The sequence below is a fragment of the Canis lupus genome, chromosome 28, assembly GCF_011100685.1.
Source record: "Canis lupus familiaris isolate Mischka breed German Shepherd chromosome 28, alternate assembly UU_Cfam_GSD_1.0, whole genome shotgun sequence".
Lineage (NCBI taxonomy): Eukaryota > Metazoa > Chordata > Mammalia > Carnivora > Canidae > Canis > Canis lupus.
In genome coordinates this window covers 7,509,204-7,524,910 of record NC_049249.1, presented here as the reverse complement: position 1 = coordinate 7,524,910, position 15,707 = coordinate 7,509,204, and the positions used below count along the sequence as shown (strand labels likewise).

General features: G+C 35.4%; 1 protein-coding gene, 1 long non-coding RNA gene and 1 pseudogene across 2 annotated transcripts in view; 2 read left to right on the top strand and 1 right to left on the bottom strand.

Annotated features, from left to right (window-relative positions):
- LOC111093028 overlaps nt 1-10,740 on the top strand; it is a 29,035-nt gene extending 18,295 nt beyond the window's left edge. The window contains exon 4 of the long non-coding RNA XR_005380426.1: nt 9,630-10,740. This is a non-coding gene — a long non-coding RNA (uncharacterized LOC111093028). The remainder of the gene's footprint in view (nt 1-9,629) is intronic.
- The window catches only part of EXOC6 (exocyst complex component 6), a 207,226-nt gene that overhangs the window by 68,736 nt on the left and 122,783 nt on the right, over nt 1-15,707 (bottom strand). The window contains 1 exon segment of the mRNA NM_001313786.2: nt 9,183-9,362. Coding sequence (NP_001300715.2) covers nt 9,183-9,362 — 180 coding nt within the window.
- LOC607429 lies at nt 11,345-12,124 on the top strand (annotated as a pseudogene).

Here is a 15,707-nt window from a genome sequence, read left to right as displayed (position 1 = left end):
TATTAAAATTCTCCTTTACAATTTTCAGCCAAGTAAAAGGACATGTAAACCCATATATCTAACTCAGAAGAAAGTTTGAACCAAAGAATAAAGAACATAAAAGGGTAGGGCTTAAAGAGAAAATAAGGTGCCAGAATAAATAAATCTATGTTAGGTTGGGACTTTACAACTGTATGAAATAATGATACTCAGAAACATAGTATTATATATAAGGACCCTAGAGATGACTTAATCCAATCATTTTACTTCAAAGAGAAGGAAGCAGGTTGTTCAGAATCAAGATGGTAGACTAAGTTAATGTCTTTGCTTCCCATCTGCCCTGAGATAGAAGTGAAATAAAAAGCACAGAATTGTAAAAAATGAATAAATGTTTAAGAGTGGAGAAAATGAAAATGCTTGGGGGGGAAAAAAAAAAGAAAATGCTTGGGGAATTCATAAAGAGATTATTTCTGGAAGACAGAAAGTAGATGAAACAAAGAAGAGAAAGACACTGCCCATTATTTGCTAACAGGGAACTACAGTGGACCTGAGAGTCAGCTGTGTATGAGAGGTCCAGAGATGAGATGTGTGAGAGAGGACAGAAATGAGAAATGAGATGGAAAAATAAGGAAGGTAATTAATGATTTCTCAAACTATGCCAATGATCCCTTACCTACAGAGCAGAGGCAATTTACATAATGAAAGAACATTTAGAGGAGAGCTGAGGCTTCTGGCATAGGTGGAAGGGATGAGGAAGAGAGGGAAAAAGAGCTCTGCTCATTCTGGCATGGAGTGATAATAATGGAAAGAGAGGCAGAGAAGGCTACATAATTTATGAAGCTCAGTACAAAAGGTAAATGTGGGGCCCTTTGTTGAAAAATTATTAATAATTGCAAGAAAACAACAGCTGAGCACCAAATCACATGCAGGAGCCTTCTAAACTCTAGATCCCCTGCAACTGCATAGGTCCCACATACATGAAGTTGGCCCTGAAGAGATGAGGCCACAATCTCATGGTTAGCTCCATACCTGCTCACTCCAAGGTAAAGAATCCTAGGCAAAATGATCCTCTATCTTTAAAAAATTCCCAGTCAATTCCTACTCAGGGGAATTGAGTAGGTCAGTTGACCAAGAAAAGGGTATGTACACAGTAGCAAAGTAAACTCATATCAGCTCTCTGTGCCTTCTTTATTAAAAGAGAATAAGCAAAATAAAGAACAAAAAAATCTATTCAAGGGTAATACAGATAATTTAAGAAACTGAAAATACCCATCAAAAACACCCCACAAAATCCTCTAATACTCATGAAGATTTGAAAGACAATATATTCATTTTTTTAAAGAACAGTACTTTGTGACAAAGGAACACTTAAAAACAGAAGTGGTTCCTTAAAAAATTTAAATTAACAAAATATTTTATAGAAGCATTGAAAAATAAAATTGGGAAAGTCTCCTAAAACACAGAACAAAAAAGATAAAAGATAAAAAGAATCAATCTGGGAAATCAAACATCTAACTAAATGAGTCCAGAAAAGAGAAGATAAGAATTGGAGGGAACAAAGTTATCTAAAAAATAATAGATTACAATCTTCCTACACTGAAAAAGGAAACACAGTTTTTGTAGGAGGGCTGCTAAGTAAAGAGATAAGTGACTAAAATAAAAGCCCACATTTCCACACATCCCCATGACATTTCAGAATATTAAGAATGAAAAAAACAGATCTTAAAACCTGAATGCCAAAAGACAATGGAGAAATGCCATGAAAAATATCAGGGAAAAAGCTAGTCAAACTAGAATTATATAGAAAAAACAAATCCTAAAACCTAAATGCCAAAAGACAATGGAGAAATGCCATGAAAAATATCAGAGAAAAAGCTAGTCAAACTAGAATTATATAACCAGCTAAACTATCAAGCATGAGGACAGAAGACACTGCAATATGCAAGGATTTAAATAGGAGGAAGTTATAAGGCAGTTTAGTAAAACCAATCAGTGAAGAAATAAAAACATGCAGAATCCAGGACACAGTTCCCTACCCAAAGAGCAGAGAAAGAAAACACCAGGTTAATAGCTACACACCAATTCCAGCAATTCCAGACAGCAACTGGTACAATTAAAATTAGAGACAAAGGCTTCTGTAGTTATCAAAAGATAGTAGATAAAGAACTAATAAAGCAAAGGGTTGGGAAGCTCATATCTTTGTCTTACATAGAATTAAGATACGGACTAAAGTAGAAGGAACAAGAAAATAGGAGTATAAATATTTATGCATGCGTATCTTTCATAGCAGAGAATCACTAGATAGTCTGTATCTTTTAAGATAACCACCAGAAGAAATAAAAACATACATTAAAAAATGGCAGTCTGGGAAAGTGGGACTGGGTATGAGGAAAGAGTGAGGAAGGAGCTACTTTCCATCCCAAACTATTCTGGACTATTTGACTTATTTCTATGTACATGTATTAACAAAACAACCTTTATTTTAGGCTCTATGAAACGATACAGATATTAACAAATTGACCCAGAGGTTAAACGATTTATCTATTTTCACAGCACTAATTAGAAGAATCTGGCCCAGACCCCAAATCTTAAAATTTTCAATATAGTGCTGCATCTTCAGAAAAAATTTTTTAAGAAGAGAATAATTTTTTTTAAGTGAGTTCTACATCCATGTGGGACTTGAACCTAAGACCTCAAGATCAAGACTCATATGCTCTACACACTGAGCCAGCCAGGTGCCCCGAGGAGAGAATGACTTTTAAAGTTACATTACATAACATACATAACATATAAAGTTACATTACATAACAGAACAGTTCTGTTCCTGACCAAATTATCTTCATTTATTATTGCATATATATTTGTTTCTCACTTAAAGCAAGCATAATATGTTTCAAAATATTTGGAAATAAAAATGCAAATTAAGAAGTTAGTGTCACCAGATACATAAAGCATAAAGAATTTACAAAGGATACTAAATTAGGCCATCAACAAAACACTTATGGCTGAAAGCAAAAAATTAAGCCAAGGGAAAAATCCTTCAAAGTAAACACCCAAACAAGAAAAAAACCTTAAAAGGGAACTAGATGGGGAAGTAGATACAGAATTTAAAGATCAGATAATTTCCCTGTCTTCAAAGTAGTTCCTACTATAATTTTATTATTGAACACATACTCTGATTCATTTCTTGTTAATCAGAAGTAAACCATTTTTCTTTGGCAATGTGGTTTTAAAATATACACTGTATTTAATGCTATGCTAATAGATGCTTAACAATTCTCTTGGGAAAAAAGCCTTCATTTGTAAGATTTGCTGATCTCCTCAGTCTATATCTACTCCTACCTATGGCTACTAATGTGATGTCACTGAATGCACAGTTGGGAAGAAATGTGCAGAACAGGCTCCCATAATAATTCCCACCACTACTTTTTTTAAGAAGATTTTATTTATTTATTCATGAGAGATACACACACACACACACACACACACACACAGAGGCAGAGACACAGGCAGAGAGAGAAGCAGGCTCCATGCAGGGAGCCCGATGTGGGACTTGATCCCAGGACTCCAGGATCACGCCCTGGGCCAAAGACAGGCACTGAACCGCTGAGCCACCCAGGTGTCCCTCCCATCACTATTCTAAAGCCAATTCTCTCAGTAGTAAGGCATCTCTAATCTTAGGGAAAAAGATATGGGAGAAATGATTCTATTAATAGATAGTCTTTGATTTTTTTTAAAAAAAGATTTCATTTATTTAAGAGAGGAAGGGGGGAGCAGCAGACTCCCCACTGAGCAGGGAGCCCAACACAGTGCTTGATCCGATCCCATGTCCCTGAGATCATGACCTGAGCCAAAGTCAGTTGCTTAACTGACTGAACCACCCAAGCGCCGGCACCCCAATAGATATTCTTTTAATAAACAGCTTTCCAGGCATCTATTCATAATAAAGATACCAAAGATAAATTCATTATTCTTTAAAGTCATGTCTAATTTTTTACTATTCATCACAAGATTTCTATTAATGCAGAAAACCAAAAGTTAAGCATATTTGAAAGCAAAGGAAAATGCTATTTTTCTTAGAAGAAAAGTTGATGCTTACAGTTCAAACAGAAACAAGATTAGTTTACTTAACAACTCAAGCGTAATAGCAAATATAAGCAAAGAAAATTACATTATGGCTAAAGATAAAATAGAGTTCTGAGAAAGGAAGAAATATGTGCAACTGAATCATGAATGCATATCCTCTATTGACTTCTACTGTAAAAAATAACCATTTGTTAGTATAGAATTTGGGTAAATTGGGTCCCCTTTGCCAATCACATATGAAGAAATCAAAGAGTCATTATTACCATTTATACATAGCCTTTAGTGGTTATAAATCAACAAAATATCTTTATTGAAACAAACACATGACTATTAGCATTTATGAAGAAAGGAAATGTTCATTGTTCTTTCTAGGAACAGACCAATGCTGAGTCTTTTTTTTTTTTTTTTTAAGATTTTATTTATTTATTCATGACAGACACAGAGAGAAAGAGAGAGGCAGAGACACAGGCAGAGGGAGAAGCAGGCTCCATGCAGGGAGCCTGACATGGGACCCGATCCGGGGTCTCCAGGATCACACCCTGGGATGAAGGTGGCGCTAAACTGCTGGGCCGCCAGGGCTGCCCCAATGCTGAGTCTTAAAGCAGTACATTCACAGAGTTAGAGTTCCACTTGGCAGTCGTCATGAAAAATAACTAGGTATGTTTAAGCTGCTCAACAACTTTTTCTATTTACATACGTACAAGTGGTGAATGAATATTTAATACTTTAAAAAATTCCTTTCATTTTAAATTTTCTAGCTAATACAAAATCTTATTTTTAAAAAAATGAAACTTACTTATAAATTAGACTTAAATTAAGTCTCATAATTGTGTAAAAGGAAATGACTTGCCAATATGAAAGAAAATACATGTCAAAATGTTAACAGTGGTTATCCTTTGACAAGTTAATAGGTAATTTTTATTTCTTCTATACTTAGCTGTATTTTCTATTGTCAGGAAAAAGAATACTAGAAACAAGAAGGGCTACTTATACATATGAAATAGTAAAAACTGCTGATTCCAAGAATATTAATTTAGGGATGAAATAATATTTACTTCATATACTAAACAGACTTCACTGGTATCTGTTAGCCATTATAAGCAGTATATTCAAGTTATAAGTATTCACATAAATATGCTTTCTAAAGTGAATATCTTTCACAATTAAAGGTTTTAATGGCTACATAATGTAAAAGTATAAAGCTCAGAGCTAAATAATATCAAGCTAAAATGTAGGCATATATACAACAAGAAAAAAAGTAAAGCATATTAAAAATGAAACTAATACTACAAAAGACCTTAAAACAGCAACAGAGGGAAGAAAGGAGAAGAAAATACAAAATTAACATCTATTATTAATACTTACTTTATGCCAAGCACCCTGACAAGCAATATCTTTAGACACTATTTCAATTCATCCTATAATAGTCTTATAGGAAAATGGATTATGCCTATTTTGCAAAAGGTAAAAGGTTCAGAGGTTAAACAACTTGCCAGGACCCCATGGTTAGTAAATCACAAATCTAAAATTCAAGCATAAGTTGTTCTAATTCTAGATCCCATCCTATGCTCTCCTCACTTCAGCAACCTGGTCCACAAGAACAATAAAAGATAAATGGGTTTGCTTTAATTGAGTCAGAAAAAGGCAAGTTCCCTTGAGGCAGATAATATATTTAACAGGGCAGCTTAACATTTTGGGTAATGAAGTAATACCAGTCATTACTGCAAATACTGCCTATTTAGCTTGCTGTTGCTTTCTATGGTCAGTGGAAAGCCTGGCCTCTATGCTAGAGCAAGGGGAAATGAAGATGAATAAATATTTTAATATAGAAGCATATTAAATTACTTTTTCATCTGCTACATAAACTTGCACTGGCTAAAACAGAGCAAGTAAAGAGAAACAGGTGAGGGAAGTAATATACCAACTCTCTCACTCATCCAACCCTACAAATAAGAAATACCTACAGTGAATATTATTGCGGTCTTCCAAATTCTACAGCTTCCTATTGCTACCACAATGTAGTTACAAAGTGAAAATAACAAAATTCTTTTCCTGGTCTCCCATCAAAATCGTTATTATCCATTAATTTCTATTGTTCTCATACCTTGTGAGCAGACAACAAAATTCTATTGGTTGGATTATGACTTTTTGGGAACCAATGCAACCTGTACCAGGCAATGTGGTCAGCGAATTACCTGTGATTGAGAAAATACTCTTTTGGAACAGTGGCAGGGAGTGACAAAAACTAAATATGCAATGAAGCTAAGAATGGAGCTTTTATACTAAGTGTTCTGTTTTAGTTACTTTCTAGGGTTGGGGGGATCAAAGTTTTATCCCACAGACTCAACTTCTGTGTCCAATTATTTACACTAATGGCCAATACCTGCACTATTCAAGAGTAGTCCTTGGTCTCAGAGATCCCACTGACTCTAACTCACTGCACTGACCTTGAACAATGTCAAAACTAGGATAGACAGGGAACATGGCCACTACTTAACTCTTCGTATCTGTAAGTGGGATAGCTACTTTTGCTTAAGCTGACTTGAAACTAAATGTGATAAATAATCTTCTGAAGCTTCTTTGAGAATTAAAGGAGTCTAGAAGCCCCTTCCTCCATCTGGGTCCCAGGGTAACCTGTAACTAAGGAATTATTTTTATTTTATTTAAAGCATTCAAATAGGGGCAACTGGGTGACTTTGTCAGTTAAGTAATCAACTCTTGATTTTGGCTCAGGTCAAGACCTCAGGGTCATGAGATCGAGAACCCCCAAGGTTGGGATTCTCCCTCTCCCTTTCCCTCTTGCCCCCTCAACCACCAAAAGACAACAACAGCAAAAAAAATTAAAATAAAAATGGTAGCTTATATAACATATACTGCTTAGAAAAATAATTTGTTTAATAATACTGCGTCTGTTCTTTACTCAAAAGAAAACAATATAGTTGAACATATAATTTTAGTGTTTCAGAAAATTAATATACTAAGCCATAATATAATTATCAACACTAGTTAAAACTTATTACAGTCAATAATTTAATATTTTTGCTTGGGAATTATGTTTCTAGTTTATTTCTTGAATAAGAATATACTGTTGTTAAAGTCCATTTCTGTTTTCTTAGCTGTGAACTATAATTTTCTATTTAATCATGCCCTATATTTTATTATTGCATTTGTTGCTCTGCATTGTATAAAAGCTTATTTCCCTTACAGAAAAAGTTTTCTTAGATGACATTAAAATCCAAAATGGCATATGAAGAATCACCTAAAACTATACAAAATACCATAATAGATTACATGAATGATCTAGCTAGGCCAGGAGTCTGTTTCCCTCAGTGTTACTACATTACACCTTAAGAGAAAGCAGGATTTCTCTCCAGATGTTAGCTTCCTGAAGTAAGGTATTTGCCCCAACCATTTCTAACATATAAACTCTCTTAATTCTACCTAACTTATGCACAAAATTCCTACCTTTCACATTGTGTCAAGCTGTGAAACAGATATTGCAACATAAAAATAGGATGTGTGTATATCTGTGTATATATGTGTGCACACACGTGTATTCTTGTAGTTTGCTTTTGGCTGGGGATGTATACTGACAAAATGAATTCAAATTAATTCAACAATTATTTAATCCATACTATATGAGGAACACTTATTTATTTATTTTTAAAGATTTATTTATTCATGAGAGACACACAGAGAGAGGCAGAGACACAGGCAGAGGCAGAAGAAGGCTCCCCACAGGGAGCCATATGCAAGACCCAATCCCAGGACCCGGGGACCCTGGGATCATGACCTGAGCTGAAGGCAGACGCTCAACTGCTGAGCTACTCAGGTGCCTAAGGAACACTTTCTTTAGAAATTAGTTGAAACAAGAATTAAACATATATACAGGTTCCCTTTTCAACAGAAGGACAGCAGTTAGGAATATAATATAATCCCTGGGAAAGCTTCTAAAAGTTCTTTGGCACACATACACTATTAAAATCTCTTTAGGAAATTCTTCTATTTGTTTTTTAGCAACACCTGCCTTCAACTATTCTCAATTGCCCTTTGGAGCAACTCATGATGGAGACAGTCAAAAAATGAGGAGAATAACTTTTTTTTTTTCCATTTTAAACAAGAGAGATGGTTAGAGGTAGTCGGGTAGGCTTGAGATTAAATATTTTTGTGTTCAGCTACATCTTTTTTTCTTTTCTTTCTATATTTTATTATTTCAAACTAGGTTTGTTTTTTTTCTTATGTTCAGCTAATCATATTATGAGATAAAAAGGTCAACAAATGTTTTTCCTATTTTATTTGTACAAAACTACACCACTCATGTTTTAATAGTAGTTTTATTATTTCTGAATATACCTAATGAAAGTATGTTCATCCCAACATAATCTCTTTGGTCTTTGCATTCCTCATCTGAAGAATCCACTGTTCTAGCCTATTCATGCCCAAATGCCCCTGCTATTTATAAACGTTTCATCAATAGATTATTTAAAATATAGATGCACATATGACTATATATCAGGATAAAACAATGTTCCAGTTTTTCTTTTAATCTCTGGCCTAAAAATATTGAATAATTTCTTCGCCTTTCTACTGGAAAAGCCATTGATTATATGGACTTTTATGAGAATTGCACCTGTTAGAGTTTATTTCAATTTAAGTCTACATTGAATTTCAGGGTTTTGTTTTGGTTTTGGTAGAAAAAGAGTTCTAGTTATTCCAATTAAAATTAAAATAAATTGGGCAGCCCCAGTGGTGCAGTGGTTTAGCGCCGCCTGCAGTCCAGGGCGTGATCCTGGAGACCCCGGATCGAGTCCCACATCAGGCTCCTGCATGGAGCCTGCTTCTCCCTCTGCCTGTGTCTCTGCCTCTCACTCACTCTCTCTCTGTGTCTCTCATGAATAAATAAATAAATAAATAATAAAAAAATAAAATTAAAATAAATTAAAACTTGAAACAACTGGCAAGTTAGAAGTCCTCACAAATGGATCTATAATAATGGAAAGAAAATATTCAAGCTAGGAAGTTGGTTTGAACAAGTAAACCTCAAAGTAAGATTAAATTCTAAAATATACTTTAGTAAGAAAAATTACAATACAATTTTTAAAAATTTGTATACTTACAGGCAAATGAGTAAACACTTGAAAGATGCTTCTTAAAAAATTAATAAGATCCATTAAATAACCACTAGCTCTTCCATCTGGTTCAGACATTGTCCAGTCATAATCAGCAAGCTGAACAAATTCATCAATTTTTTGATTAAGTTTGGTATATATTTCTCCTTCTGCTGCATGTCGGGCATCCTGATAAAGAACAAAATAATACAAATTAGAAACAATTATAGAAGAAAATAATTTTAAAAAGCTTTCTCAAAATTCTAAAATTAATTTTATATTTTTCCTTGGTCTATTATTTTAGTCATTTATTTGAAGTCCATGAAAAATGTTGGGTTTTTGGCTGATAGTAGTCTATTTGACTGACATCACTTTTTCCCCCAACCTCATTATCACCTTTCCATTTTTGTCTGGTAGGATAATTTATAAGTTATTAATTCTGAATTGTTCTCACAGCTTTAAGAAGACCCTGAGAAGAAACAGAAGTGAAAAAAACAGAAGTTGTCAAGAACACAGAAGACCACCCCATCCACTGACTGAGAAAAATAAAGTTGGACTGTCACAGAAGAAATGGAATAGTTGCTGGTGTTTTAAGCTAAGAGTAAAAGAAGAAAAGAAAAAAAAGAAAGAGATAGTTAACTTCTCAGAGGAGGAAATAGGAAAGGATGGGAGTGATGCAAAAACAGCAGAGCAAAGATCTCCAAACATTCTCTCCTCCATAAAACCAACAATAAAACTAGCAAAAACTGTCAAAATCAACTTTTCCAGAACTCTGGAAATTAATTCAAAACTTGCAATATTCTAAACAGTGTTCTTTCAAGAAAAACAGCCATATCTTGGTAAGAAAATGAGCTTTGCAGTTTCAGTGCGCCCTTATTTCCATTCTTCTTCCCCTGATCCAGCTCTGTAGTATCCTTGAAAATCAACATCCCACAACTGTGGTAAAAACTAGTAGCCTGACAGTCATCAAAGGGGACAGATCGGGGTTGGAGCTCCTTCAAAACCACATATCCAGATAATTATCATTATTTCAACTATCTGATGGTTCCCTGGAAGGCCCCACATATAGAGATGTCTTTATTTGATTTAAATTGGGGTTTGTCTAGTGCAAAAAGTCTTCTCGGGAGACATTTGTTGAAAATAATTAAAGGCAAATATTTAACATTACATATGCCTGAGGCAGTATATAACAGGGCACACAACTGACTAACTAAAAAGCTTGAAAGGAAAAACTGGGCTATGAGATATCCATAGATGACTTTAAAGGCTCTGACATATTCCTGGGATTCTATAAGGCTACATACATGCATAGGGCTGTGCATAAGCTCAGAAAAGACTGAGAAGGTTCTAAGCAGCTCTCACCTATGACTGACCTTGAAGCTCTGTACAAGCAGGAAGTGAAGCCTAAAGCAGAGTTGTCAAATGCCTGAGTGTTTAAGGTATGTGCCAATACACACATATAGTTCTTCAGCAAAGACTGGGAACTTATCAGGTCCAGGTTTTTAAGGAAATCTGCATCCAATCATTAGCTGGCCACTAAGCTAACCAAGCAGGGACTTTAGTGGTCATAGAGGAAAAAGTATACAGACTTTATAGAATTAATTCAGAAAAGTCACAACCAATCAACCAACCAACGACCAGGAAAAAACAACAAACCTTGGGAAGAGAGGAGAATCTGATTTCCAGAATTACCACAATATATTATCTAAATGTACTATTTTCAACAAAATTTATAAGTCATACAAAGTAATAAGAAAGTATGACTCATACACAGGAAAAAAGCAATCAACAGAAACTCTTACTAAGGAGGCTCAGTCATTGGACTTATAAGACAAAGACTTTATTTTTTTTTAAGTTTTATTTATTCATTTTTTTCTTTCCTTTTTTTTTTTTTTTTTTTTTAAGAGAAAGAGAGAATGTGCATAAACCAGGGAAGGGGCAGAGAGAGGGGGGAAGCAGACTCCCTGCTGAGCGGGGAGCCTAACACAGGGCTCAATTCACAATCCCGAGATCTTGACTTGAGCTGAAACTAAGAGTCAGACATTTAACCAACTGTGCCACCCAGGTGCCCCAAGACAAAGACTTTAAATCAGCTATTTAAAATATGTCCAAAGAACTACAGGAAACCATGTCTCAGGAGCTAAAGGAAAATACAGCAATGCCTCAAAAAGAGAATATAAATAAAAAGACAGGCCCCGGCAGAGGAGCTGAGGTCATCATCGAATTTGATATATTTAAAGTGGATACAAAACTGTTTCAGCAATGCAGACAATTAAGTGCGTTGTTGTGGGCGATGGTGCCGTTGGTAAAACATGTCTCCTGATATCCTACACAACAAACAAATTTCCATCTGAGTATATGCCGACTGTTTTTGACAACTATGCAGTCACAGGTTATGATTGGTGGAGAGCCATATACCCTTGGACTTTTTGATACTGCAGGGCAAGAGGATTATGACAGATTACGACCGCTGAGTTATCCACAAACAGATGTATTTCTAGTCTGTTTTTCAGTGGTCTCTCCATCCTCATATGAAAATGTGAAGGAAAAGTGGGTGCCTGAGATAACTCACCACTGTCCAAAGACAAAGACTCCTTTCTTGCTTGTTGGGACCCAAATTGATCTCCGAGATGACCCCTCTACTATCGAGAAACTTGCCAAGAACAAACAGAAGCCTATCACTCCAGAGACTGCTGAAAAGCTGGCCCGTGACCTGAAGGCGGTCAAGTATGTGAAGTGTTCTGCACTCACACAGAAAGGCCTAAAGAATGTATTTGACGAAGCAATATTGGCTGCCCTGGAGCCTCCAGAACCGAAGAAGAGCCGCAGGTGTGTGCTGCTATGAACATCTCTCCAGAGCCCTTTCTGCACAACTGGTGTCAGCATCGTACTAAAAGCAATGTTAAATCAAACTAAAGATTAAAGATTAAAATTCGTTTTTGCAATAATGACAAATGCCCTGCACCTACCCACATGCACTCGTGTGAGACAAGGCCCATATAGGTATGGTCCCCTTACCCCTCTCAGTACTAGTTAATTTGAGTAATTGTGTATTGTCAGAAAAGTGATTAGTACTAGTTTTTGTTCTGTCGTTTCAAAAAAAAATTTTTTTTTTTGTTTAAAAGCAAGGCATGCTTGTGATGACTCTGTAACAGACTAATTTGGGTTGTTGAAGCTGCTCCCGGGCTCCATCCACTCTGGAGAATGATCTGGGACATTTAGTTTTTTGTTGTTGTTGTTGTTTTATTTTTGTTTTTTTTGTTTTTTTTTTGCGGGGGTGGGGTGGGATGGTGGTGCGGGGAGTGTGTGTGGGGTTTGTTTTCATTTAGCCATGTTTTTTAAATTCATTAACCATTGGACAGCCCTTAAGGGGAGGAGGACGGATTGATTCCACATTCCACTTCCTAGATCTAGTTTAGAAAACTTGTTCCCAAAAAAAAATTTAAAAAAATAAATAAATAAATAAAAAAAAGAAAACTTGTTCCCCACCTGGTGCTCTTAGGAAGGAGTATAGTAAATGCCTCATTTAATAACATACTCCTTTTTGAAAGTTGCCTTTTCTCTCCACCCTTGAGTAGGTCCAGTATTTGATGAAACTCATGAAAGTGGGTGGAACCTGTCTTGCCCCTCCTCTTTTCTAGGATGCACTATATATGTGACTGTGACTTTCAAGGAAATTTGTTTGCCATTTACTGAATTTTTTTTTGAAGTTAATTTCTAACTTCTTTCACTGATAAATGAAGAAAAGTATTGCACCTTTTGAAATACACCAAATGGATTGAGTACGTAATTAAAAAACATTTTTCCCTGTCAAAAATAAATTAATTAATTAATTAATTAATTAATTAAAGACAATTTTTTTTTTTTTAAGTAGAAATGCTACAGTTGAGGGAAGCCTGGGTAGCTCAGTCAGTCAAGTGTCTGCTTGGGCTAAGGTCATGATCCCAGAGTCCTGGGATTGAGCCCTACATCAGGCTCCCCTTTCAGCAGGGAGTCTGCTTCTCATTCTGCCCCTCCCCCTGCTCATTCTCTCTCTCTTGCTTTCTCTCTCTCTCACATAAATAAAATCTTAAAAAAAATTCTACAGTTGAAAGGTACAATATAAATGAAATGAAAAAATTATTACAAGGGTTCAATGGATTTGAACACACAGAAGAAAAATTTTTGATCAACAATACAAAAAAACTAGACCTAACAGACATCTATAGCATATCCCACTCAAAAACAGCAGTGCATGCATTATTTTCCAAGTGAACATGGGATGCCATCCAGAAGAGGGCATATGTATGGCCATAAAACAAGCCTTAAAAGGACTGAAATCATTCAAAGTATGTACTCCCAAGTACAACAGAATGAAATTAGAAATTAGTAACAGCAGCACATTTGGGAAATTAACAAATAGTAGAAATTAAACAATAGACTCCATTAAATAATCAATGGTCAATGGGTCAAAGAATTAATCATGATCCAAATCAGAAAATATTTTGAGAAATAAGAAAAAGAAAAACAAAACATAACAAATAAATAAAAAAATACCAAAATTTATGGATGCAATGAAAGCCATACTTAGAGAAAATGCTATAGTATGCATGCCTATATTATAAAAGAAAAAAGATCTCAAATCAATAACCTAAACTTTCACCTTAAGAAACTAGAAAAAGAAGAAATGGTAGTTGTGAGTTCTCACTCAGACAACAGTACTCTGATAGAATGGCAACAGGGGAACGGCAAACTAGGCACTGTGGCCTTTGTAACCAAGACAAAAGATCCCTGTGACCAGGTTTTCTTTTAAAGGCTCACATAAACTTATGGAGCATCTTAAAAGTTAAAACTGGAATGATCTCTGCCTTCCTCTCAGGTTTTGTTTTGTTTTGTTTTGTTTTGTTTCAGAGGGAGGGGCTACACAAGCCCCCAGAATACTCTGTACAAACACCTTAGGGAAGATGAACAACTCTCACCCTGAACAGTAAAGCATGAGAACTAAATTTAATTTGATTTGGGGATAGGCTGGGGATGGCAATGTAATATTTCTGACAAAACTAATAGCCGTGTAGATTTTTGACTAAGAAGAGACTTCAGTATCACTAACCATTAGTAGTTACATATTCTATTTAGATACAGTTTAATACAATATACAATTTATATCACGTCTATGAATAAGATCACTATAAAGACACTGAGATGAGTAAGTTCCCACTCTCAAGGATCTCACAATCCAGGGAAAGATACAATATTGTTGCAACCCCACCCCACCCCACAGCCTTATCCATAGTTTCACTTTCTGCAGTTTCAGTTAACTGCAGTCAACCTCGGTCCAGAAGCAGAAGATCCTCCTGACATATCACGAAATGGTCAACAGCAGCCTAATGTTACACCACAATGCCAACATCATTTACCTTACTCCCTCTCATCACAACAGCATTTTATCATCTCACATCATCACAAAAAGAAGGGGGAGTACAGCACAATAAGGTATTTTGAGAAAGACCACATTCACATAACTTTTATTGTAGTACACTGTTATAATTGTTCTATTATTGGGTATTGTTAATCTTTTACTGTGTCTAACTTTGAAACTTTATCATAGCCATGTGTATATTGAAGGAAACAATATATATATAGGGTTTGGTACTATCCAAGGTTTCAAGCATCCACTGGGGATGGATTGGACATATCCTTATATATACTAATATACATAAGAATATAAAGGGGGACCTGTGTAACAAAATATGACTAGTGCTATAGCAGAGGTTTAACAAAGTATCCTGAGTAAACAAAGGAGGAAATAATTACTACTTATTTGATAAAAAGCTTGATGGAGAGGATGTCATTTGAGTTGTAACTTTAAAAATATAATCAGGAACCCTTTCTAGGTATTTTGGTTTGTGTGCCTTAAAAATTTTCAGAACAGTGTAAAAGACGGTAATAAAGAACAATCAAAATGTGCCAATTTCACAGTTTAATGCTTTTTTGCCTCCCTGCCCAATTTTCACAATCTCTAACCACTCACTACTCACTGCCATATTGGACTGAAAGGAAATCAACTACTGGTAGTCATCATTCCATTTGCATGCCTGTTTTTAGAGCAGGACTGGAACAGGAGTTTCCAAGAAAGATTTTTCTTCTCTCAACTCTCAGAGATCTAACACAAATTTGACATACACAATACAAACTTTCTACAACGTCTCTCCTTAACAAAAGAATAAAGTAAAATAGGGCAGCCCAGGTGGCTCAGCAGTTTAGTGCCGCCTTCAGCCCAGGACCTGATCCTGGAGACCCAGGATTGAGTCCTACGTCAGGCTCCCTGCCCGGAGCCTGCTTCTCCCTCTGCCTGTGTCTCTGCCTCTCTCTCTCTCTCTGTGTCTCTCATGAATAAATAAATAAAATATTTTTTAAAAAAGAATAAAGTAAAATAATCAGTACTTTAAATAAAACAGGAATTTAAGATAAGCTAGTATTAATGTCATTGACTAAAATTTTACTGACGCACTACTAAATATGGGAGTAGCAAATTAGTTCTGACTCAAAACAGTT